Source organism: Gadus morhua, chromosome 20 (assembly GCF_902167405.1).
Source record: "Gadus morhua chromosome 20, gadMor3.0, whole genome shotgun sequence".
Lineage (NCBI taxonomy): Eukaryota > Metazoa > Chordata > Actinopteri > Gadiformes > Gadidae > Gadus > Gadus morhua.
Genome location: NC_044067.1, coordinates 8721837 through 8741371, shown reverse-complemented (window position 1 = coordinate 8741371; position 19535 = coordinate 8721837). Strand labels below are relative to the sequence as shown.

At 45.6% G+C, this 19535-nt stretch overlaps 2 protein-coding genes across 3 annotated transcripts in view; one reads left to right on the top strand and one right to left on the bottom strand.

Moving 5' to 3' along the window:
* LOC115533195 (beta-galactoside alpha-2,6-sialyltransferase 2) overlaps positions 1–6102 on the top strand; it is a 39966-nt gene extending 33864 nt beyond the window's left edge. For both annotated transcript variants that reach the window (XM_030343546.1, XM_030343545.1), the window contains one exon: positions 2834–6102. In XM_030343546.1, coding sequence (XP_030199406.1) covers positions 2834–3081 — 248 coding nt within the window. In that variant the 3' untranslated portion in view covers positions 3082–6102. The remainder of the gene's footprint in view (positions 1–2833) is intronic.
* LOC115533196 (vertebrate ancient opsin-like) lies at positions 1343–18923 on the bottom strand. Its single transcript, XM_030343547.1, has 4 exons — positions 18187–18923; positions 11611–11939; positions 6355–6588; positions 1343–1571 (listed from the first exon to the last, which is right to left on the bottom strand). The coding sequence occupies exons 1-4, from the start codon at positions 18536–18538 to the stop codon at positions 1353–1355; spliced, it is 1134 nt and encodes a 377-aa protein (XP_030199407.1). The 5' UTR covers positions 18539–18923; the 3' UTR covers positions 1343–1352.
* Between the last annotated feature and the right edge of the window lie 612 nt (positions 18924–19535).

Below are 19535 nucleotides of genomic sequence, written 5' to 3'. Positions count from 1 at the left end.
AAAACTCTAAATTCAACCACTCCTCACGCATACATTTGGGAGTTGTCACGTTTGACTATAGGGGGCACTGTAATTAGTGGTAGAACCTAAACTACCACAGCCCGAATCCCGTAGAATTCACACACCGAGAGGTCATGTTGGTCCACTACATTTTGTTGCACTGCATGTGTGTAAGTGTGTGGGCGTAATGATACTACACACGCTACAACAATGCATCCTCCGGAAATTCAGATTCCCAAAAATATATTTATTTTCTTTCTCATGATTCAGCTCAATTCAACTTAGGTTAATCATTAGGTTCATTAACATAAATGAAATATAGTCCCCGACTGGGCATTGCAGTTATCCTACAGTGAAATGAATACACTCACAATTTCACATAAATAACATTATTAACAATACTGCAAACATATTGACAGATGAGAATATTTCAGGCACCATGCACATACATATACAATAATACAATAGGTTTACTTGTACACTTTGCACAATTTCCAAAGTTTCATTTTTCACCGGTAGACCATAACATGGCCAGAGTAAACATGGCCAACAATACACACTACATACACGCAACGTCGGCAAGCATAGTGAAGTAGCCAGTGAGCACCTAAGCAATTTGTACGTTTGTACATCTGGGAGTTGTCACATTTGACCACATTGGGCGTGAAACCAAACCCCCCCCACCCCCCCGGTGTGTGTGTGTGTGTGTGTGTGTGTGTGTGTGTGTGTGTGTGTGTGTGTGTGTGTGTATGTTTGTCCATCGCATATCTCTCAGTTTATCTGATCTACTTCCCATTTGGCGTGTGTGTCGCTTGGTGCCCAAGGAATTGCAGTGTAGACTTATTTGGACACACAACATGATCAATATATATAAGTTATGAGCAGGCACATCCTGAATGTTCAATGCGGAGGTCTGCCGCGCAGTGACCAAGGGACTAAGAACCTAGCATATTTGCCAATAAGCCTTGCTAGCATTAGCATGTTAGCATGCTCCCGTAAAATTGTTGGCTTGACCAACTGCGCTCCTTTTCTTCAGAAGATACCCACATCGGCAATTATATGTTATCTATGGTACGTTATACCTTAAATATGTACATTTCCTACTGTACATTACACCTCTAATCTCATACCCAAACGTAACAGCGTTGTTAGGTGTTGAAGCAACACAGAGCACGATAAACAAAAACATAGCTCCACAGATCAAACCTCAGAACACTGCTATCCCTTCACCCACTGCACCACCTCAGGCCCGGTGCTCAACACACCGCGCGTCGATCCTGCGTGCCACAGCCTTTCACCCTTCCGGGGTAAAGAGCCTCGCCCTCCGACGTTCTCGGAGGGCGACCCACAGGTCATGAGGTGATCACCGACGGGCTGAAGCGTTCCGTGGTGGGCAGGCTGGTGCACACCTTGAGGTTCCTCGAGGTGGACTGGTCGGTGCAGGCCACGGTGTTGCTGTACACCCGGCGGTTGAGCTGGATGATGGTGGTCCTGGACGGCAGGGAGGACCCCCCTCTCTGGGCCCCTGCCCGGCCTTTGCAGTGGAACAAGATCAGGAAGCACCGGTAGAACTGTGGGGGGGGGGGGTGATAAAAAGAAAGAAGCGAAATGACTTCACATGTATAATGTACGACGCTTGACGTCGATATGCGAGACCACCCTAGTGACCCGACGACGGCCATCCCACAGTTTGAAGAAGAACGTTGCGCCTGACTGGGAGTTGAAACTTGAAATTACCCTTTGCAATCACTCTCCAGTGGAGAGCTAAATCATTTGGATCTCTTTGAAGTCCCTCAGGCAGAAAACTCTTCCCTCCCCAAGGGCTTTGCAGAGTCTTCAGCCGCAGGAAGCGCAGTTCAGAGTAGGAAATAGTCCACTTAATGGACCTGGCCTCTGTGTGCTCAGGGTCGTTTTTCATCTCTGCTTGTATCCTCAAAGGCCAGTGCACATGTTGGACAGAGAAACCGTGACAGCTGTCCATTAACCCTGCGCGACCCCACACTCCTGCTGTATTTTAAAGACACACACTGGGAGTTGATGGGAGGGGGGCTGGAGGGGTTGGGGGGGGGGGGGGGGGGGGGTGAAGCAACCTCAAGGTTAGTTGTTCGGTCTTGGGAAGGTTTGACAGCAAAATGTGAACGGACGGCTTCAGAGACGTAACTGGCATGAGACAGAAGGCGTGCTGCTGAATGATTAAACACAGCGATGTACGTTGAGCTACAAGAGGCAGGTTTTGGCCCAGCCCGGGGGCCACAGGAGACGACGTCGAGAGTTGAGCGGGGGGGACATGTGGAGTTCATGTGAGTTATCAGGCATGAACCGTCGTCATAGTAACGGCGATCTTCCCAAGACACTGCCAGGGTTGTCTCCAAAAACTCACAATCTGTTATTGTTTGTGACGTACTGAAAAAAATAGTTTTTTTTTTTTTTTACGTTGTGTGATTGACATTCTGCTCATTGCTGCTTGAAGCCAAGTCGTGGGAGTTTTTATCTTGACTACTCCCTGCTTTTCTGCAGAAATTAACAACTGAGACAATCTCCCTGCTGCTGTGAACTCCACATGTTGTGCCACTGGTGCTACAGAGAGACCGCTCGGGCATGAAGATGAAGCATGTTTTCGTGTGTAAACCGCATGCTACAATGCATCCGTCATTCCACCAGTCGATGCAGTCAAACACGTCACGGACACAGACACGCACACACAAATCATCCAGGGCTTCACATGAACAAAACTCAAACGTGTGGGGTTCGTCTGAAGTGGGGCGACAAATCCCACAAACCCCTAAATATCTGTATAACCTTTTGCCTACGCGTGTTTTTTCCACAATTGCAGGAACCCTCCTGATGATGGCGTTGTGCGAGCAGGTCCACGTGTACGAGTACATCCCGTCTTTGCGGCAGACGGACCTGTGCCACTACCACGAGCACTACTACGACGCGGCGTGCACGCTGGGCGCCTACCACCCACTGCTGTTCGAGAAGAGCCTGATCCAGCGCATCAACACGGGGCCCGAGGCCGACCTCAAGCAGAAAGGCCGGGTCACGCTCCCGGGCCTCGGCTCCGTCCACTGTGAAGGCTGAACCCTTCCGCATCCGCGTCCGAGGACGACCAATACCACAATAATGTGCTACAAACGCCCACACACACACACATACACACAAGCACACGCGCACACACACAAACACACACACACATCCCCCCCCCCCCCCACCCCTTTGGCTGACAAGGGGGAGGAGTGCAATAATGCCACAGGAGATAAGGGGTTTGTCGGTGATGGAGGGTTGGGGGGGCTACAACACAAGGAAATATATATACAGAAGATCAGACCCATGATGAACACTAAGCCATAACCCCGTAAAGGTGGGATCAACTTTGGGGCATTGGGAGAAGACGTCATCTCCGTCTCCTTAACCTGGCGTGTCAGGTGTTTTTTTGTGTTTGAAGCGACAGGCGGTTGCACCACTGTTCCAAACGGACTTCCTGCTTCAGCTGAGCCATGTTAGCAGGGGAGCTGACGCGGGTAGCAATAGGTCCATGTTTTTAGGTCGTCGGTATCTGGGTGTAATTTGAGTATTGTGAACTCTGTGTCGGTCGACACATCTTTTGGGTGGTCCCTCACTTGGTCTATCGGAGGGAGAAAGAAAAAAATATCACTGTAATGTCGGTGATTACTTTTTTTTATATTAGTCTACAGAGTTGTGGACATTTACGACTGCGGTGGTCTGCACTGAATGTCATTCTCTCTGACACACACGCGCGCACCTGTGCGCACGCTCAGCTCAGCTTCATTTAGAAGCTGTACATCAGACATACATGAGTGTATAGGTCATCAGTATTATTGTTTAACAGGCTGGATGTACATTTTACACACAACATTAATATTTGTATTTTGAGCTTTCTTCAAAATATCCTGTCAAGTCAGAAAGCGGTTTCAATTTTTTTGGGAGTCAAATATCAGGGTTTTCTTCTTGGTATTGTTCTCATCAATCAGAATTGAAAACACATGGCTGTGCCTGTGTTTTAAGGCACGGCCATGTTTTAATTTGCATGACATGACGACACACCCAGGCACACGCACGCCAACTGGCAACGGGATTGTCCCTCCTAGCACTTGAAGGTCGACATCTGAATCGATCCCAAACGGGTTTGTCGGAGAGGCAGTCTGAGAACCCAGTGCCTGGTTGTCTACAGAACACAACCCTGGAGAAACATGCAGTATCCACCCATTCTTAGTGCTCCTGTCGAAGCCAGCGCTGTGCACTGTGCCACACAATACGGCGCATATCAGCCCGCATTAGAAGGCCAGACGGTCTTCTTCCCATTGAATGTAACTATAAACCCTACATAATTGTCATATCTGCTTGGTGAGAGCGCTGCTGAAATCGTGTCGGCTTCAACACGCGACTCACTGAACGCGTTTAGCTCTCGTGTGTCGTGCGCGACGGCACGGCCTCCGTCCCTTTCCGCCGAGTACGTACAGCCTACTCATATGTCCTGAATCCCCCCTCCACGTCAATATTGATTTGTTCGTTGTTCTGTGATCCGCGTAAGCCCCGCCCTAGCTAGATGGCGAACCTGTGGAACTCATGGCACAGATATCCACAGCAGCCGGGGTCACCGGGTCAGGGTCTTGCCGCGCGTACGCAGCGAGAGCGGTCGGAGCGCCTTTAAGCTAGCACAGATATATTGGCGGAGCAGCGGCCCAGCCTAAAGTGTTTGTAAATGTCACGGGAATGGTGTTCATCTGTGGGCGGGAAATATCACCCGTATTCCTCGATTGAATTTTGGTGAAGTGCATTCTCTTCTAAAGAGGAGTCACTGTGTGCCATAATGGTGTGTGTGGTAGATCCAAATGTGCTCAAAAGTACGTCCTTGTTTTTGTTTTTTAACTCTTGTTCGGGTCCGCCTGGAATAGTTAAGCTTTTGTAAAAAAAAAAGAATAAAAAAAAAGATTTGTCTTTGTTTGTTGGCAATCATGGTGCCTAGCATTGTTCTGTGTCAACTGGTTTTAATACGACTATGCTTTAATCCATCTCCGCAGGAGGCACCTGTTGAAAGGAGCTGGCCAGATATTGAAATTGTTTTAGATGACAAATCTCTGGCTTGTGTTTGTGTAAAATAATTATTTCATTAAGCTTGTGGTAATGCAATATGATATGGAGTCGGTTGACTTTTTTTCCATTTTTGCCCCAGCTTTTCCTTATTGGTCGTGCAAAGAAAATCTGTGAATTTGTTGATTTTATTGAACAAAAGGGTAACGGATAACATTTTAAATATAATGTACATAAATCCATTTCGTTTTTTTTATTCTAATCTTTGTTTTTAAACGTTCCGATGCACAGAGCATGTAAATCTGAGTGTGGACTGAAAGTCTTATACGGTGTGTGTGGGTGATTTATTATTATCCTTTTTTTCCAGGGGTTTTGCCATTACCAGTGCATGTGTGTGTGGATAGGTTGGTTGCCTTTGCAGCTATTACCTTTGCCCTGGAAGCACTCAAAGACATGCTGTGCCCTATAGCAGATACGACGCGTTTGACCAAATGGTGCCAAATGTAAAATCTTTAATGATGCGCTACTGTGCGTTGATGGCAGGCAAGGGGGCACTCCTTAAGGAGCTGGAGCTTCTTGTTGCGGCCGGATTCGATTTTGAATTGATTTACCCTAAAAAAAGAAATACATGAAATAGAAAGCTCTGTGAGATGTGGATCTCCCTCTTGCTATTGAACGAGGTACACCGTGCCTAAACCTGCCAACAAGGCCCTTTTGGGCTCGGAAGCTTGTGGATCAGTATTGCTCTCTCTCTTTTCAATGGGCCTCCATGACGTCTCCATGTCACGTTCTGTGGCCGGTGCTGCTGGTTCCAACCCTTCCCCGCCCCGCTAACTGTTACAGGAGGAGGAGAGGACAAGAAGCACCCGGACACAATGCTGGTTTCAAACTCTCTTCGGCCTTTGAAAAAAAGAAAGCCACCACGACCCGTCACTGAAGCCCCCTTTCTTAAACTTGAATGAATATTTAAATAACCGACTGTTTAAATGATGATCAGCTTTTCTTTTGTTTGTTTTTTACCATTCAAATAAAGATGTTGTAAATGTACAACAGTCTGTCTTGGCTTATCTCTCTTGTCCACACACACACACACACACACACACACAGACACAGACACAGACACACACACACGCACACACACGGGGGTATACCCCATTTTATAATTCACAGCTAATCTCATTCATTACACTCAGACACGCACAAAAACACAGGACGTTTTATGAACCGCAAAACATTTCCTCCTGGCTAACCTCATTCATTACTCTCACATCGACACACACGCGCGCTGAGCTTGCGGCCCACCTGTTTGTTCATCAGGATGTAAATGAGGGGGTTGATCACCGTGCTGCTCTTGGCCAGCAGCGAGGGAACCACACTGGCCACCGGGCTGATGATGTTGTCCGGGCCGAAGGTGGCCATCATGGCCACCACGCCGTAGGGCATCCAGCACACCAGGTAGCACACCACCGTGGTCAGCACCATGAACAGGATGCGGTACTCTCTCCGGCGTGCCGCCGTCCTGCGGTGCTTGCCCACCTGCGTGACGACAACATACACAAAACACACCCACACACACACACACACATACACACCACTTTGAGATTCAGACACATTTGGAATTATTCATTAAGAGTCTAGACCAACAGATCTGTATCATGTGTTGGTTTGGAAGTGCAACTCAAGCACAGAAACATGGCCAGGTGACTGTAGTTACGTTACAAAGTATGGAAGGCATCTATAGAGGCAGAACAGGATTCGGTAAGCAACATTGTGGGTGACCAGGGGCACCCCTTGCCTAGTGATTTGAACCGTTGCCATCTGGCAGACGATATCGCCCACTCTACTTACCGAAAATAGCTCCAAGATTTCACTTGTAGCACGAGCCATTAAGTTATTAAAAGGGTAAAGCACTAAACACTAGAACCTTAACCCCCAAACACTTTCTCTCTGCCTCTTAACTAATGAATTATCAGTTAGGCTGTGACAGGGAGGTGATGATGATCTAATTTCTTAAAATGTTAAATGAATAGGCCATTGGGATGCCCCAAAGCGTGTTAGTCACAGAGGAGACGAGGTGAATTCACTTGCCTCACCTACTTCTAAATGTTAGGGCAAAGATGCTCTGATTGTACATTTGAGTCATATTGGACTGGAACTTTCTGAACCCAAAAAGATAACATGGGCACATCTGTTGGTGAGGAAGTACTACTCCTTAGAGTTGTCCCTCTATTTCCTGATATCAAAAACGAGTGATGGGAGAGAATGATTTATTTTCAACCCTCCATACAAGACCAGCTCTCATATTGACATGTATTGGTTGCAAATACTTGTATGCTAGGGGATCTTTCTATTTACTAGAGCCTCATCCAACTTATCGTGAGCGACAGCCTTTCCATAGTCTCCCCATTGCTTAAAGATCCCATGCCATTCTATTTTATGATGCTTTAATATAGGTATTAGTGGGCCACAAACACAGTATTCAAAGACGTCCCCGAAATTCAGCCGTGGTGCAGAGTTACAGTCACTCCGAAACAGTCGCACATTGAGCTTCCCCCAAACGCGCTGTTTCGGTGGGCGTGTCAAGGCAGGTCAAGGAGGGGGGTGGGGGTGTGGCCCTGAGCAGCTTGTAGCCACTACCATGCGCTCTGTATACGGTGGGCGTGTCAAGGCAGGTCAAGGAGGGGGGTGGGGGTGTGGCCCTGAGCAGCTTGTAGCAACTGACAGTACCATGCGCTCTGTTTACGGTGGATGTATCGCAATGGCTCTTAGAAACCCATATTATACATAGATATCTATATCATATAATATATAATATATATTATCACGGCCAAAAGCTATGTGAGCCTCCAGACGATAGGTTATTATGAATCTCAAACGACCGCGTCTACTTCAGATTGATGTGGAAGTGGAAGAACCAGAGACGTCGGAGAACCCGACGAAGTCCTTTGTGATTCATTATATCGTCTGGACGCGCACACAGCTTTTGGCCGTGATAATATGTATTATTTGATATAGATATCTATGCATTATATGATATTATTTAGATATAGAGCAGAGCTCCAGGACTGTAACGCAAGTGTTGTACACTTCCTTGTTATTTGGATAACCGTTCTGCTGTTGTTGGTGTGATGGCGCATAACACGTAGGACTCTCGTCTCTGGTATTTCTACAACGAGACTCGTAGTGGGGGTTATCTCAGCCATGGTTGAGAATGAATTGGGGGAAAGGAACTTTGGCTTTGACTCCCTGAAGTAGGCTACATGAACCACGACATGGAGGAGAAAGGGATTGTTGGCCGCGAATGTATCCCGCTTGAGCCCTGCTTCCCGCCGCCTCGGCAGCGGTCAGCGCTAATCACCGCCTCGGCAGCGGTCAGCGCTAATCACCGCATCCTGAAGCCGAGGCGGTGGTCCATCGGCAGCGAGGCTCCGGCGGGAGACGACCGCGGTCAACAATCCCTTTCTCCTCCATGTCGTGGTTCATGACTTAAGGGAGTCAAAGCCAAAGTTCCTTTCCCCCAATTCATTCTCAACCATGGCTGAGATAACCCCCACTACGGGTCTAGTTGTAGAAATACCATAGATGAGAGTCCGACGTGTTATGCGCCATCACACCAACAGCAGAACGGTTATCCAAATAACAAGGAAGTGTACAACACTTGCGTTACAGTCCTGGAGCTCTAAATCTAAATAATATCATATAATACATAGATATCTATATCAAATAATACATATTATCACGGCCAAAAGCTGTGTGCACGTCCAGACGATATAATGAATCACAAAGGACTTCGTCGGGTTCTCCGACTTCTCTGGTTCTTCCACTTCCACATCAATCTGTAGTAGACAGAACCCTGCGCTGCCTGCTGCCTGCTGCCGGCGCGAGGCACCACCGCCCGGCTGCCCGCTGCCGGGCGGTGGTGCTTCGCGGCGGTGGTGCCTCGCGGCAACCTGCGGCAGGCAGCATGTCGCAGTTCATGTAGTTCGATGTCGTTCTGCCATTGCATTCAAAATTCTGTAACTAGCCTGTTACTACGAACTAAGCAACTACCGTACACGTATTAGCATTTAGCACTAGCTCAATCACGACTCCTTCAGAATTCTTGTGGGTGGTTACGAACCAACCAAGTGGGCAGGGCCATGAATAATAATTTGACAACGCTACGTCACAGTGTCACCTTATCCAGATCGGCTCATTTCTTCTGCCTTTTTCCTTTCATTGCCTATTGCATTCAGCAGACAAACTGCATAGATTTCAAACTTACCACAGCTCACAAACTTATTCAGACCTATGTTATTTAACAAACAATAGGAAAAATGTGATTTTAATGGCATGGGCTCTTTAACGGTTGCAATGTTATTTAAACAGGCAGCTCTAACAGAGCTTTGTCTGAGTCATAGACTTGTTTTTCTTCTGCACACAAAGGTTTTGGTTTGTGTGCAGAGCATCAGCACTGTGGACCCACGTCTGGGAAACCAACGGGAGCAGTGAAACCAACACAGAGCTAATCATGTGTGAAGGACATTTAGTAAAGGCAGCTTATTGCTGCCAGGGGTCCATTACCAAAACAGAAGAATATACCCATTCAGCACAGGACCTAGGTGGTATGGCCCAGTACGTGTGAGTGTATGTATGTGTGTATGTGTAGTGTGTGTGTGTGTGTGTGTGTGTGTGTGTGTGTGTGTGTGTGTGTGTGTGTGTGTGTGTGTGTGTGTGTGTGTGTGTGTTTGCAATAATGTGCAGGTCATGCAAAGTGTACCTATTTCCACTGAGTTTGCAGATCATAATCTTTTTCCAAGTACTACAAATGAATAATACTACAGATATGCGTCCACCCCACAGACTCCACTTCCACCATCACCTCCTCACCCCCCCACTACCACCATCAACTCCCTTCCTGACTGCTAAGGGCTACAGCTACAGCACCTTCTTCAAGGTGAGGCTGGTAGGTAATCATAAGAAGCCAATTCTCTGTACCACATCCAGATAAAATCACAGAAGCAGCCACCTTGGAGGGATTGTCATTCTCCCCCCCCCCCCCCCCCCCCCCGCGCAATGTCCTCAACGCATTTGAGCAGAACATAACCTCAGAGACCAGGTTCCCGTCCCGTTTTTGTCCGTTTGTTTAACGTTTTCTAACAAACGATTATCTTCTGACTAGAGAAGACCCAGCCAGTCTCGTTTCAAATTGAATGTGACAAGATTGCAGATTTGTGTCTCCAAATGTGTCGTTGATCGCTGCAAGTAAGCGCTTGACCGGTAAGTGAGCTGGTTCTCGAACACAAATGAAAAACTTGACACGGTAATATCCGAATGTAACGGACACGGGTGTCCTTCTATCAGAAGTCCCTTCCTCTTTCTCACCGCTCGCAAAATGAAACCACCCAACTGAAAGCCCCCATCTCTCTTGTTTCTGAACGCATGTAACTGAAAGCTCCAATCTATCTCGTTGCTGAACCCTTGTAACTGAAAGTCCAGTCGACTACAGTCATTGGTTTGTGTGTCGGCCGGGGTTAGCCTTCTTCCTGCTTTAGGTCATTAGTTAAAATCCTGCGCAGTGGCCTTCCACCCTGTTTATCTTCGGGTCCTCCTGCCTCTATGACCGTGATCCAGTTCAGATCAGCCCAGGGGAAGCCCGGGGTGCTGTAGAGGTCAGTGCTTGGCCCCCTGCTACATTTCACAGAATATATCCAGGGACTACAAAGGGGTTTATAAACTCTCCATAACCTTTCTGTTCCCCCAGGAGACCCTCTGCTCAGTTGTCAAACCAGGCTGGCTCTCTAGATCATGGGTCACCAACCTTTTTGAACCTGAGAGCTACTTCATGGGTACTGAGTCATACGAAGGGCACCCAGTTTGATACACTCTTCTGAAATAACCAATGAATTTGCTCAGTTTGCCTTTAGTTATATATTATTAATATTGATTAATGATACTCATCTATGTGAAGACACTGATCATGTTAATGATTTCTCACAATAATTATCAACAATGACTTAAAAAAGTTGCGAAAGAGTTGTTCAAGAATGAGCTGTGCTATTCTCAGAACAGGCCTGCGGTTCCCCTCATATGGTCCTTGCGGGAGCCCTGGTGCCAACGGGCACCGTGTTGGTGACCCCTGCTCTAGATGAAGGCCACCACACACCTTCAGCCCAGTTCAGATCCTTAAAGCTGTGGTGTTGAGAATAGGACATCCGGATTGGCACCCACACACAGAGCATCAGTCACCAGGCTGGAGGCTTCCACCCACCTGGTCCTCAAGCAGAACCCAGACTCTGTTCATGAGACGGTCTGCATAGTACCTCACACCCCGTCACCCTTCAATCTGTATTTTTAATGCCTCAAGCTATCCTGGAGTTGACGTCAAACTCACTTGCAAGTCTGCACGAACCTGTCTGCGGAATGAAAGTTCCCAAGAAAGTTCACTGCAATGTATTCTACATGCAAATATCGCTCGCCGCATAATGAACTATAAAGGAGTCCATACCTCAGAAACCTAAAAAGCGACCAATCCTATGTCTATACATATACACAGTATACATTGTGTAGGCTACCTACCTGTTTGACAGCCCAGAGCAGCCGGCCGTAGCAGTAGACCATAAGCAGCATAGGCAGGCCCAGGCAGAAGATGAAGAGGCAGATGATGTAGGCGTGGGACTGGGCTGTCCGGACCTTCCAGGACACGGAGCAGCTGGTCCCGGCGCCCTCGAGGTCGTAGCTGCTCCAGCCGAGCAGGGGGGGCACCGTCCAGATGAGGGAGTAGACCCAGGAACAGCACACCGCCACCAGGGGCTTGCGGTAGTCGGGCCAACGGTTGTTGTTGCACACGGTGAGCGTGCTGTAGCGGTCGTAGGACAGGATCACCAAGGAAATCAGCGACACGATGCCTGAGGGCATCCGGACGAGAAAGAGAGGGAGACAGGGGGGGGGGGGGGGGGGGAGAGGGAGAGATGGAATAAGAGAGTGAAGGAGAGAGAGAGAGAGAGAGAGAGAGAGAGAGAGAGAGAGAGAGAGAGAGAGAGAGCAGGAGGGAGAGGTGGTGAAAGAGGGAGATAGGGAAATAGAGTGAGAAATACAGAGAGAGAGAGAGAGAGAGAGAGAGAGAGAGAGAGAGAGAGAGAGAGAGAGAGAGAGAGAGAGAGAGAGAGAGAGAGGAGGGAGAGGTGGTGAAAGAGGGAGATAGGGAAATAGAGTGAGAAATACAGAGAGAGAGAGAGAGAGAGAGAGAGAGAGAGAGAGAGAGAGAGAGAGAGAGAGAGAGAGGAGGGAGGGAGATAAGCAAAGACAGGAAAAACAAGGCCTAATAATGCGCATAAATATTCATTATTATGCTCATTATTTTGGCTATTCTCCTGTGATACCGTTCATTATGTTCAGTTAACTACGTGTGCATCAGTCACCTGTTGTAATTGTGTGTGGAAGTAGTTAGTATCTGTGAGTTGCATTTTCTGCCATCTGCAACAACTTGCAGGCTTCGATAATTACATTGAGCCTCACATGACACTTATATAAAGGGTGTGTGTGTGTGTGTGTGTGTGTGTGTGTGTGTGTGTGTGTGTGTGTGTGTGTGTGTGTGTGTGTGTGTGTGTGTGTGTGTGTGTGTGTGTGTGTGTTGTTCTCAGGCATGATTTACATTTATGAAATTGATTTTGTTTTGGAACAAAACTTTTGTTGGAAACCTTTGAGAAATCATACCTGGTGATGAACCTCCCAGTCAGAAGCCCTGATCAAATTTGTCAATAACAGATAAGATCACTAGATTAGGTTTCATAATAAATATGAATAACTTATTAAGTTATTAATTAAGCATAATATAGCCCTTTTACAAGAAAAGTTAACTACCATTTTAACAACAATGATTAAAAATATGTTTAAGGGGTACTAAATACCTCACACCGTCTTAAGTGATAAATGCTGGTATGTGTGTAAAATATGATACTAAGAACACCTTTCAGTTGACCTATCCGGGGTGCTTCCTTTGTTAGATACACATTGAACAGAAAATAAATATAATGAGTATGACACACATTTCATAAAAAGGTTTTTTCTTTTCACATTGAAACATTACGTTATCCACAGTTAAAACGATTTTGTGATGTTGTGAACATTTCAATCAATAATATCCAAGGATGACTTTTTTTGGTCTTAAAAAGAATAGAATGGCAAAAATAACGAGTTTTCTCATTATGTTCTCGTTATAAAGCAAACAATAGTCGCAGAAAATTGACCAATTTAATGTATGCATACAGCAGTCTCCTCTTTAGCAGATTGAGCCAAGAATACAGTCTCACAGAGCCTTTTACCACAGTTTCACCTCCTCCCCAGTAGACTGTGATCCTTAGGGAAGGGGGGCACAGTTGTCCTCCTCTTCTGTGAGGCAATTTGTCCTCACATCACAGGTGGGAGATATTTACACAAAGGCCAGAGATTCCTGTTTTCTCACCAAACAGATATATACATAAAGGGGTCACTGCTTTGTCGTGACCGGTTCACGCAAGGACAAAGGAGGACAACAATTGGGAACTAGATAACTCTATTTTACAGCTGGGGTGGCTATAACGAAACCTCAAGTAAAACCTTAAATGATTCAAACTGAACAGCATATCGATTTTTCCACCACATCACCTAAAAGACCATATAGTCTGCAGATCCACTTGACCCCTGAACTGGTTTATCAATCGTATTTTCCAAATCTAAAAAAACAATTACATGCATTTTCCGAGCAGGGAATGGGCCATGGAGGGGGATTACTGTTCCTATGGCAATAGTCTCCATAGTTTTCTGCCACAACCGAGGAAAGAATGGCACAATAAATGCATTGGAAGGCATGGCAATGCGGGTCGCAGTTGGATACTGTGTTGGAACTCAAGAAACCAACTTGATTAGAGTGAGGTCATCTGTACGTCGGACAATGGGACACATGATTCTTCTTCTTGTTGTTTTGTAGGGAAACTGTTTTTTGACCTCAACCTGATGTTTCTGAGGGGAAATCAATCACCCCGATGGGGAATTTAAGGGTTGCAGCAAAAAAAATAAAAACATAAAAGAAGGTGAGGAAGACTTAAATAATTTAGCGACAAAGAGATGAATTGCCCCATAGTAAATGGCAATATGACACGTTCCCCATTAATAGGCAATGGTGTAGATGGATGCTAATTAGTAGACAAACAAAGAAAATATTTAAATATAGAATGGACAGATATTAATTATGAAAAACCCAAGACATTTGAGTTTTCAATTCATGATATATACACAAATATTTGGTTGCCTGCAGACTGCCATTGTATGCAGTGTTTACAATAATGAGTTAAGCATACACACACAGGCACCACACAAACACACACAAGCACACACACACACACACGCACACGCACACGCACACGCACACACACACACACACACACACACACACACACACACACACACACACACACACACACACACACACACACAGTGTACACAGTGTACACAGTTGTCTTTTTTGCTGTCCAATCTGCCTGGTTTGTGTCCGTTTTACTCAGCCACCTGAAGGCTGAACCATGTTGCTTAATCATTCTACTTGCATTTTCATTCAACAACAGCCAATGCAGCTTCAGGTAGCTAGTAGCATGAGGACATTTTTAGATCGCTTTTTATAGCATTTTTATAACAAACCTCTCCATCCAAAGGCCCCACACTAGACATTCACCATTCACACTTGAATGGTGAATGTCATTCACCACACTCTTTATAATACTAGGACTCTTTATGTGTCTGTAGTCCGATCGACTGTACACTCTGCGGCTGTATAGCTGAGGACCCAACGAAGTGCAGTGTTGAGTATCGAGTTGCTTGGATGAGTGTTTCTTGCCAATGCTGAAAGTAGCAGTACTGGAGGCCAATCACATCTGAACAGCTTTGAACGGGCACGTTTTGTTTAACAAAATTAGAAAGAATGTGCAGCAAAATATCAATTTCTTTCAATCACTTTTGATTGGCTCCAATTAGGGCATGTCGATGTCACCTGGCAATATTGTACGTCACACTAAAAAGTATCCGTTCTTTTTTCTGTAATTACCATTAGAGGGAAAATTTAGACTCTTTTTATTCATACATATCCACACTTGTGAGGTGTGATTTGTGTGACAGCAGTATAATTCCGACCCACTAAAATATGTCTGATGACAGCTGTCCACAAATCATCCAACACTTCATTGCTCTCCACCAACCCATTATATTCCTAAATGAAAGCTGTCCACCTTGATAATTAAACAAACACACACACACACACACACACACACACACACACACACACACACACACACACACACACACTTACACACACACACACACACACACACACACACACACACACACACACACACACACACACACACACACACACACACACACACACACACACACACACACACACACACACACACACACACACACACTCACACACACACACAGTGTCACAAGACCGGGTTTCTCTGTGAATGCCTTATCCTCATGGACAATATCCTTATGGACAATATGCATGATGGATTTTCTTCTCCATCCCAGTCCACCGATCCTATCTGATCGTACCTTCCTCAAGAGTCAAGACACATATTCCATTCCAAAGCGTTCCATGTTCAGCCCTTGCTCTATCAGGGGACACTGTACATTGTAAAGTCATTGTAAAGTATATACAGCCGGCATGTTGCTTACGCATGAGCATGTCATATGCTCATGCATGTGACATCTCAATCTATCGTGCTCTCTTGTTCTTCAGCGCTCACAAATAAACTCCCTGTTTCTACTCTGTCGGTTTCAGTTATATTAGTCATATGTAAGTTAACACAGGTTCAACGCATCACATGTTCCAAGTCATGCACTAAATGGGGGATATATGATCTGTTACAAAAGCATAATCTCCGCCATCCGGGTCGCTCTAAGCGTCATTGGGCATCTGTGCAGCTTAAGCATTACCGTCATTTTAATGAGGCTATGGGAGAACATGATGAACTCTATGTTTGCAATGTGAGATTCTAGACATAAATAGGCATCTGTCTGAGAACCCATACACTGAACACTATCACACTCAGTCAGCAACAGCACAGTCTCTGGGGTGAATCACCTCTTCTTTGGACTTGGTCCTTCTTATTGGCTGAAGCTGTGGCTGGTCATGAGACTTTCTATATTCGATGTATTCCATATTCCATACATTATTATAAAGCTGAATAACAATTGTTCTTGTGTGACAGAAAGAGCTGAAAGCCAGAAGAGGATGGGAACTCGATAAGATGTTGCCTCAGAGGCGCGGGGAAGCTTCTGACTAGCTGTGATCTGTCAGTAAATCGTGGCACGTATTGCACTCTGGTTCACTACACAATGCACATGAATACATCAACAAAGCAGACGAATCTCCTAAACAGCAAAGGCTGTTTTTATCTGAGGAAACTGAAACACATGTCAGTGCCACAGACCCCTGTGAGGGGGAAATGAACAGAAGGAAGGGAGGGGGGGGGAGGAGACGCGTCTATGGCATTATTTCTCATCCGTGTGCGAGCAATAGATAAATGCTGGGAGACAGCGTCATTATTCTACTCAAACGGCAATGTCAAGCCATCTCCACCTGCCCAGTGGAATGAAGATCGCTGTTCCACAGAGGTGTGTCCATGGCCCTGGTCTGAGACCTTACTCCATTGCTATGCAGAACAGAATCTCCTGAACCACTGCTAACGTCCAGCACACTTGTTTGACGGCCACACGGGAGCACGTGCACACAGACATGCATTTGCAAAATGAGCACAGAAACCGAGTGCAGACATGCATGCATGCACACATAAGCACATCTTACTTTTAGGTATGCACACGCATTCACACAGATGCACGCATGTATGCACAATACTCCACACAAGCACACACACACACACACACACACACACACACACACACACACACACACACAGACACACACACACACACACACAATGTGTGTATGTGTATGCGTAAAATACAGTTGCTTTGCTAGGATGCTTCAAAGATAGTTAGTAACGTTAGTTATTGTGGCCATGCCATGGAAGCAAAAAATACATATAAATCAACAATCAATCTTATGGTTGAATTATATGCATTTTAAGAAAGCATCATATAGGTTGCTGAATTATCGTATCAACAAAACAAGCAGTGCTAATGAGGGAACATTGGAAAACATAACATTAATAAAAGTGAAAGTAATATTAAGACAAAAAAAGACAAAGACAATACATCAACGTCAAATGATGGATTGGAAGTTTCATGAATCTCATTGACAAAGAATTCCTGAACACCGTCAGTGTGTGTGTGTGTGTGTGTGTGTGTGTGTGTGTGTGTGTGTGTGTGTGTGTGTGTGTGTGTGTGTGTGTGTGTGTGTGTGTGTGAGAGTGTATGTGTGTGTGTGTGTGTGTGTGTGTGTGTGTGTGGCTGTGTGTACGTGTGCGTTTGCGTGTGTGTGTTCTTTTAGAGATGCATGGGGGAGATGAATGGCAAGAGCTGAAATGTGTGTAGATAACAACTGACAAAGCTTGATCATAATATACGGAAATGTTCTTATAAGGGAGCATTATATGCAGATCTAGTAATAGTCAGCAATCCATAACCTTGGGACCTGTCATTTTGCAAGCAAAATGTAGCGATATGTCAATATATCTAGTTGGTACTGTAAGGTAAGTTAATGTTCTGTAGGGACGCTTGGTCCATATTACTATAAATTATATTAATTATGAATGCAGAACCTAATTGATATAGTTAAAGAAATATGATGATTTGTAAAAAATGCTATGTTTAATAATGGATCGCATGGTAAAATGGTAGCATGGTATAATGCAAGAAAAGTAGCCGACTCCATTAAAATCCATAAGAGATGACTTAATCCTTCAAACACCTATATGAAACGAATCACATGTCAAAACCAAAGCTCTCTCAATATGTAAGGAAAGTTATGCATCTGGATGAAAGACAGAACCTTAAGATGACAGGACATTTTAGGACGATAAACAACGAAGGGAAATATGCATAAGCAAAAGGCTTTTACTATAAAAATCCTATAACCATACCAGCGCTCTGGGCAGAAGTTAAAAAGCGATTAGCCGTGCAGTGCAGTCCTCGTGGATAGAACTGTTTACTCACCAAAGCAGGAGTTGACGAAGCCATACCAACTGCAGCCAATGCGACCGAGCAGCCACCTTCCCTTGATGCTGGACGCAAAACTGAGTGTAGTGCCAAACACGCACACCAGCATGTCACTGACACTAATGTTTAACAAAAGCATATTCACGGGAGTTCGCAGTGTCTTGAATTTGCAGAACAGCAGCAGCACAACAAAGTTATTTACGAAGCCAAAAGTCATGATGAAGCCCAGGGCAACGGACAGCACGACGAACCCTGTCGGGGACAGCATCTCCGTGCCCGTTGATGTACTAAAATCCCGGTCGGCGCTCACGTTGAAGCTGTAGTTGAGATCAGGCGGGCCCGAAAACATCGTGCTGGTTAACGGTCGGAAAAGTTGGAAGGCAGTTGGACTTCTGGAAGGTAGTTTCTTTGCTTCTTTTTTTTTTCTTTTTTTACATTGTTGAAAAATCGGTCAGAATAAAGTATACATCCATCTGTCGTTGTCCATGTTTTTTTGCGTCTTCAGAAATATGAAATATTCTGCTCCTCAAAATATTCCCATACGAAATGCTGGCACAGGTGAGTGGCCTATTTATAATCGAATACATTTATATTTAGAAATGTTGATCCACGCCATTGCGATGATAACATTAGGCATATTAGTTTGCAGACGCGCTCCGTTTCTTTGCTACAGAAATCTGTCAAAGACAAAGTACAATCATAATGCGCAGAGCTCATCCATCGATGTGCTCACCTTTACGCCCAAAAGACCGTTCGCCAATTGGACAGTTGAGCCAAAATCTGTTACATGCTGACGTTTAGTAAAAAAAAAATCTGTACTTTCGACAATATTCTGTGAACGTGAACCCCTTCGACTATAGAGCATCTTTTATTGGTATCTCTCTACGTCACCAGAGTAATAGGACGTGTGTGTGTGTGTGTGTGTGTGTGTGTGTGTGTGTGTGTGTGTGTGTGTGTGTGTGTGTGTGTGTGTGTGTGTGTGTGTGTGTGTGTGTGTGTGTGTGTGTGTGTGTGTGTGTGTGTGTGTGTGTGTCTATGTGAGAGTGTGTGTGTGTGTGTGTGTGTGTGTGTGTGTGTGTGTGTGTGTGTGTGTGTGTGTGTGTGTGTGTGTGTGTGTGTGTGTGTGTGTGTTAGAGAGAGGCAGAGAGAGAGAGAGAGAGAGAGAGAGAGAGAGAGAGAGAGAGAGAGAGAGAGAGAGAGAGAGAGAGGGGGGGGGGGGGGGGGGGGGGGGGGTCAAGGGGACGGACATTTGACAGATTCCAAGAGAGCCCATTCAAATATATGTTGCTGCCAAACACACACGTTTGATTATGGCTTGCAAAAGCTCTAACTTGCAATATGCAAGC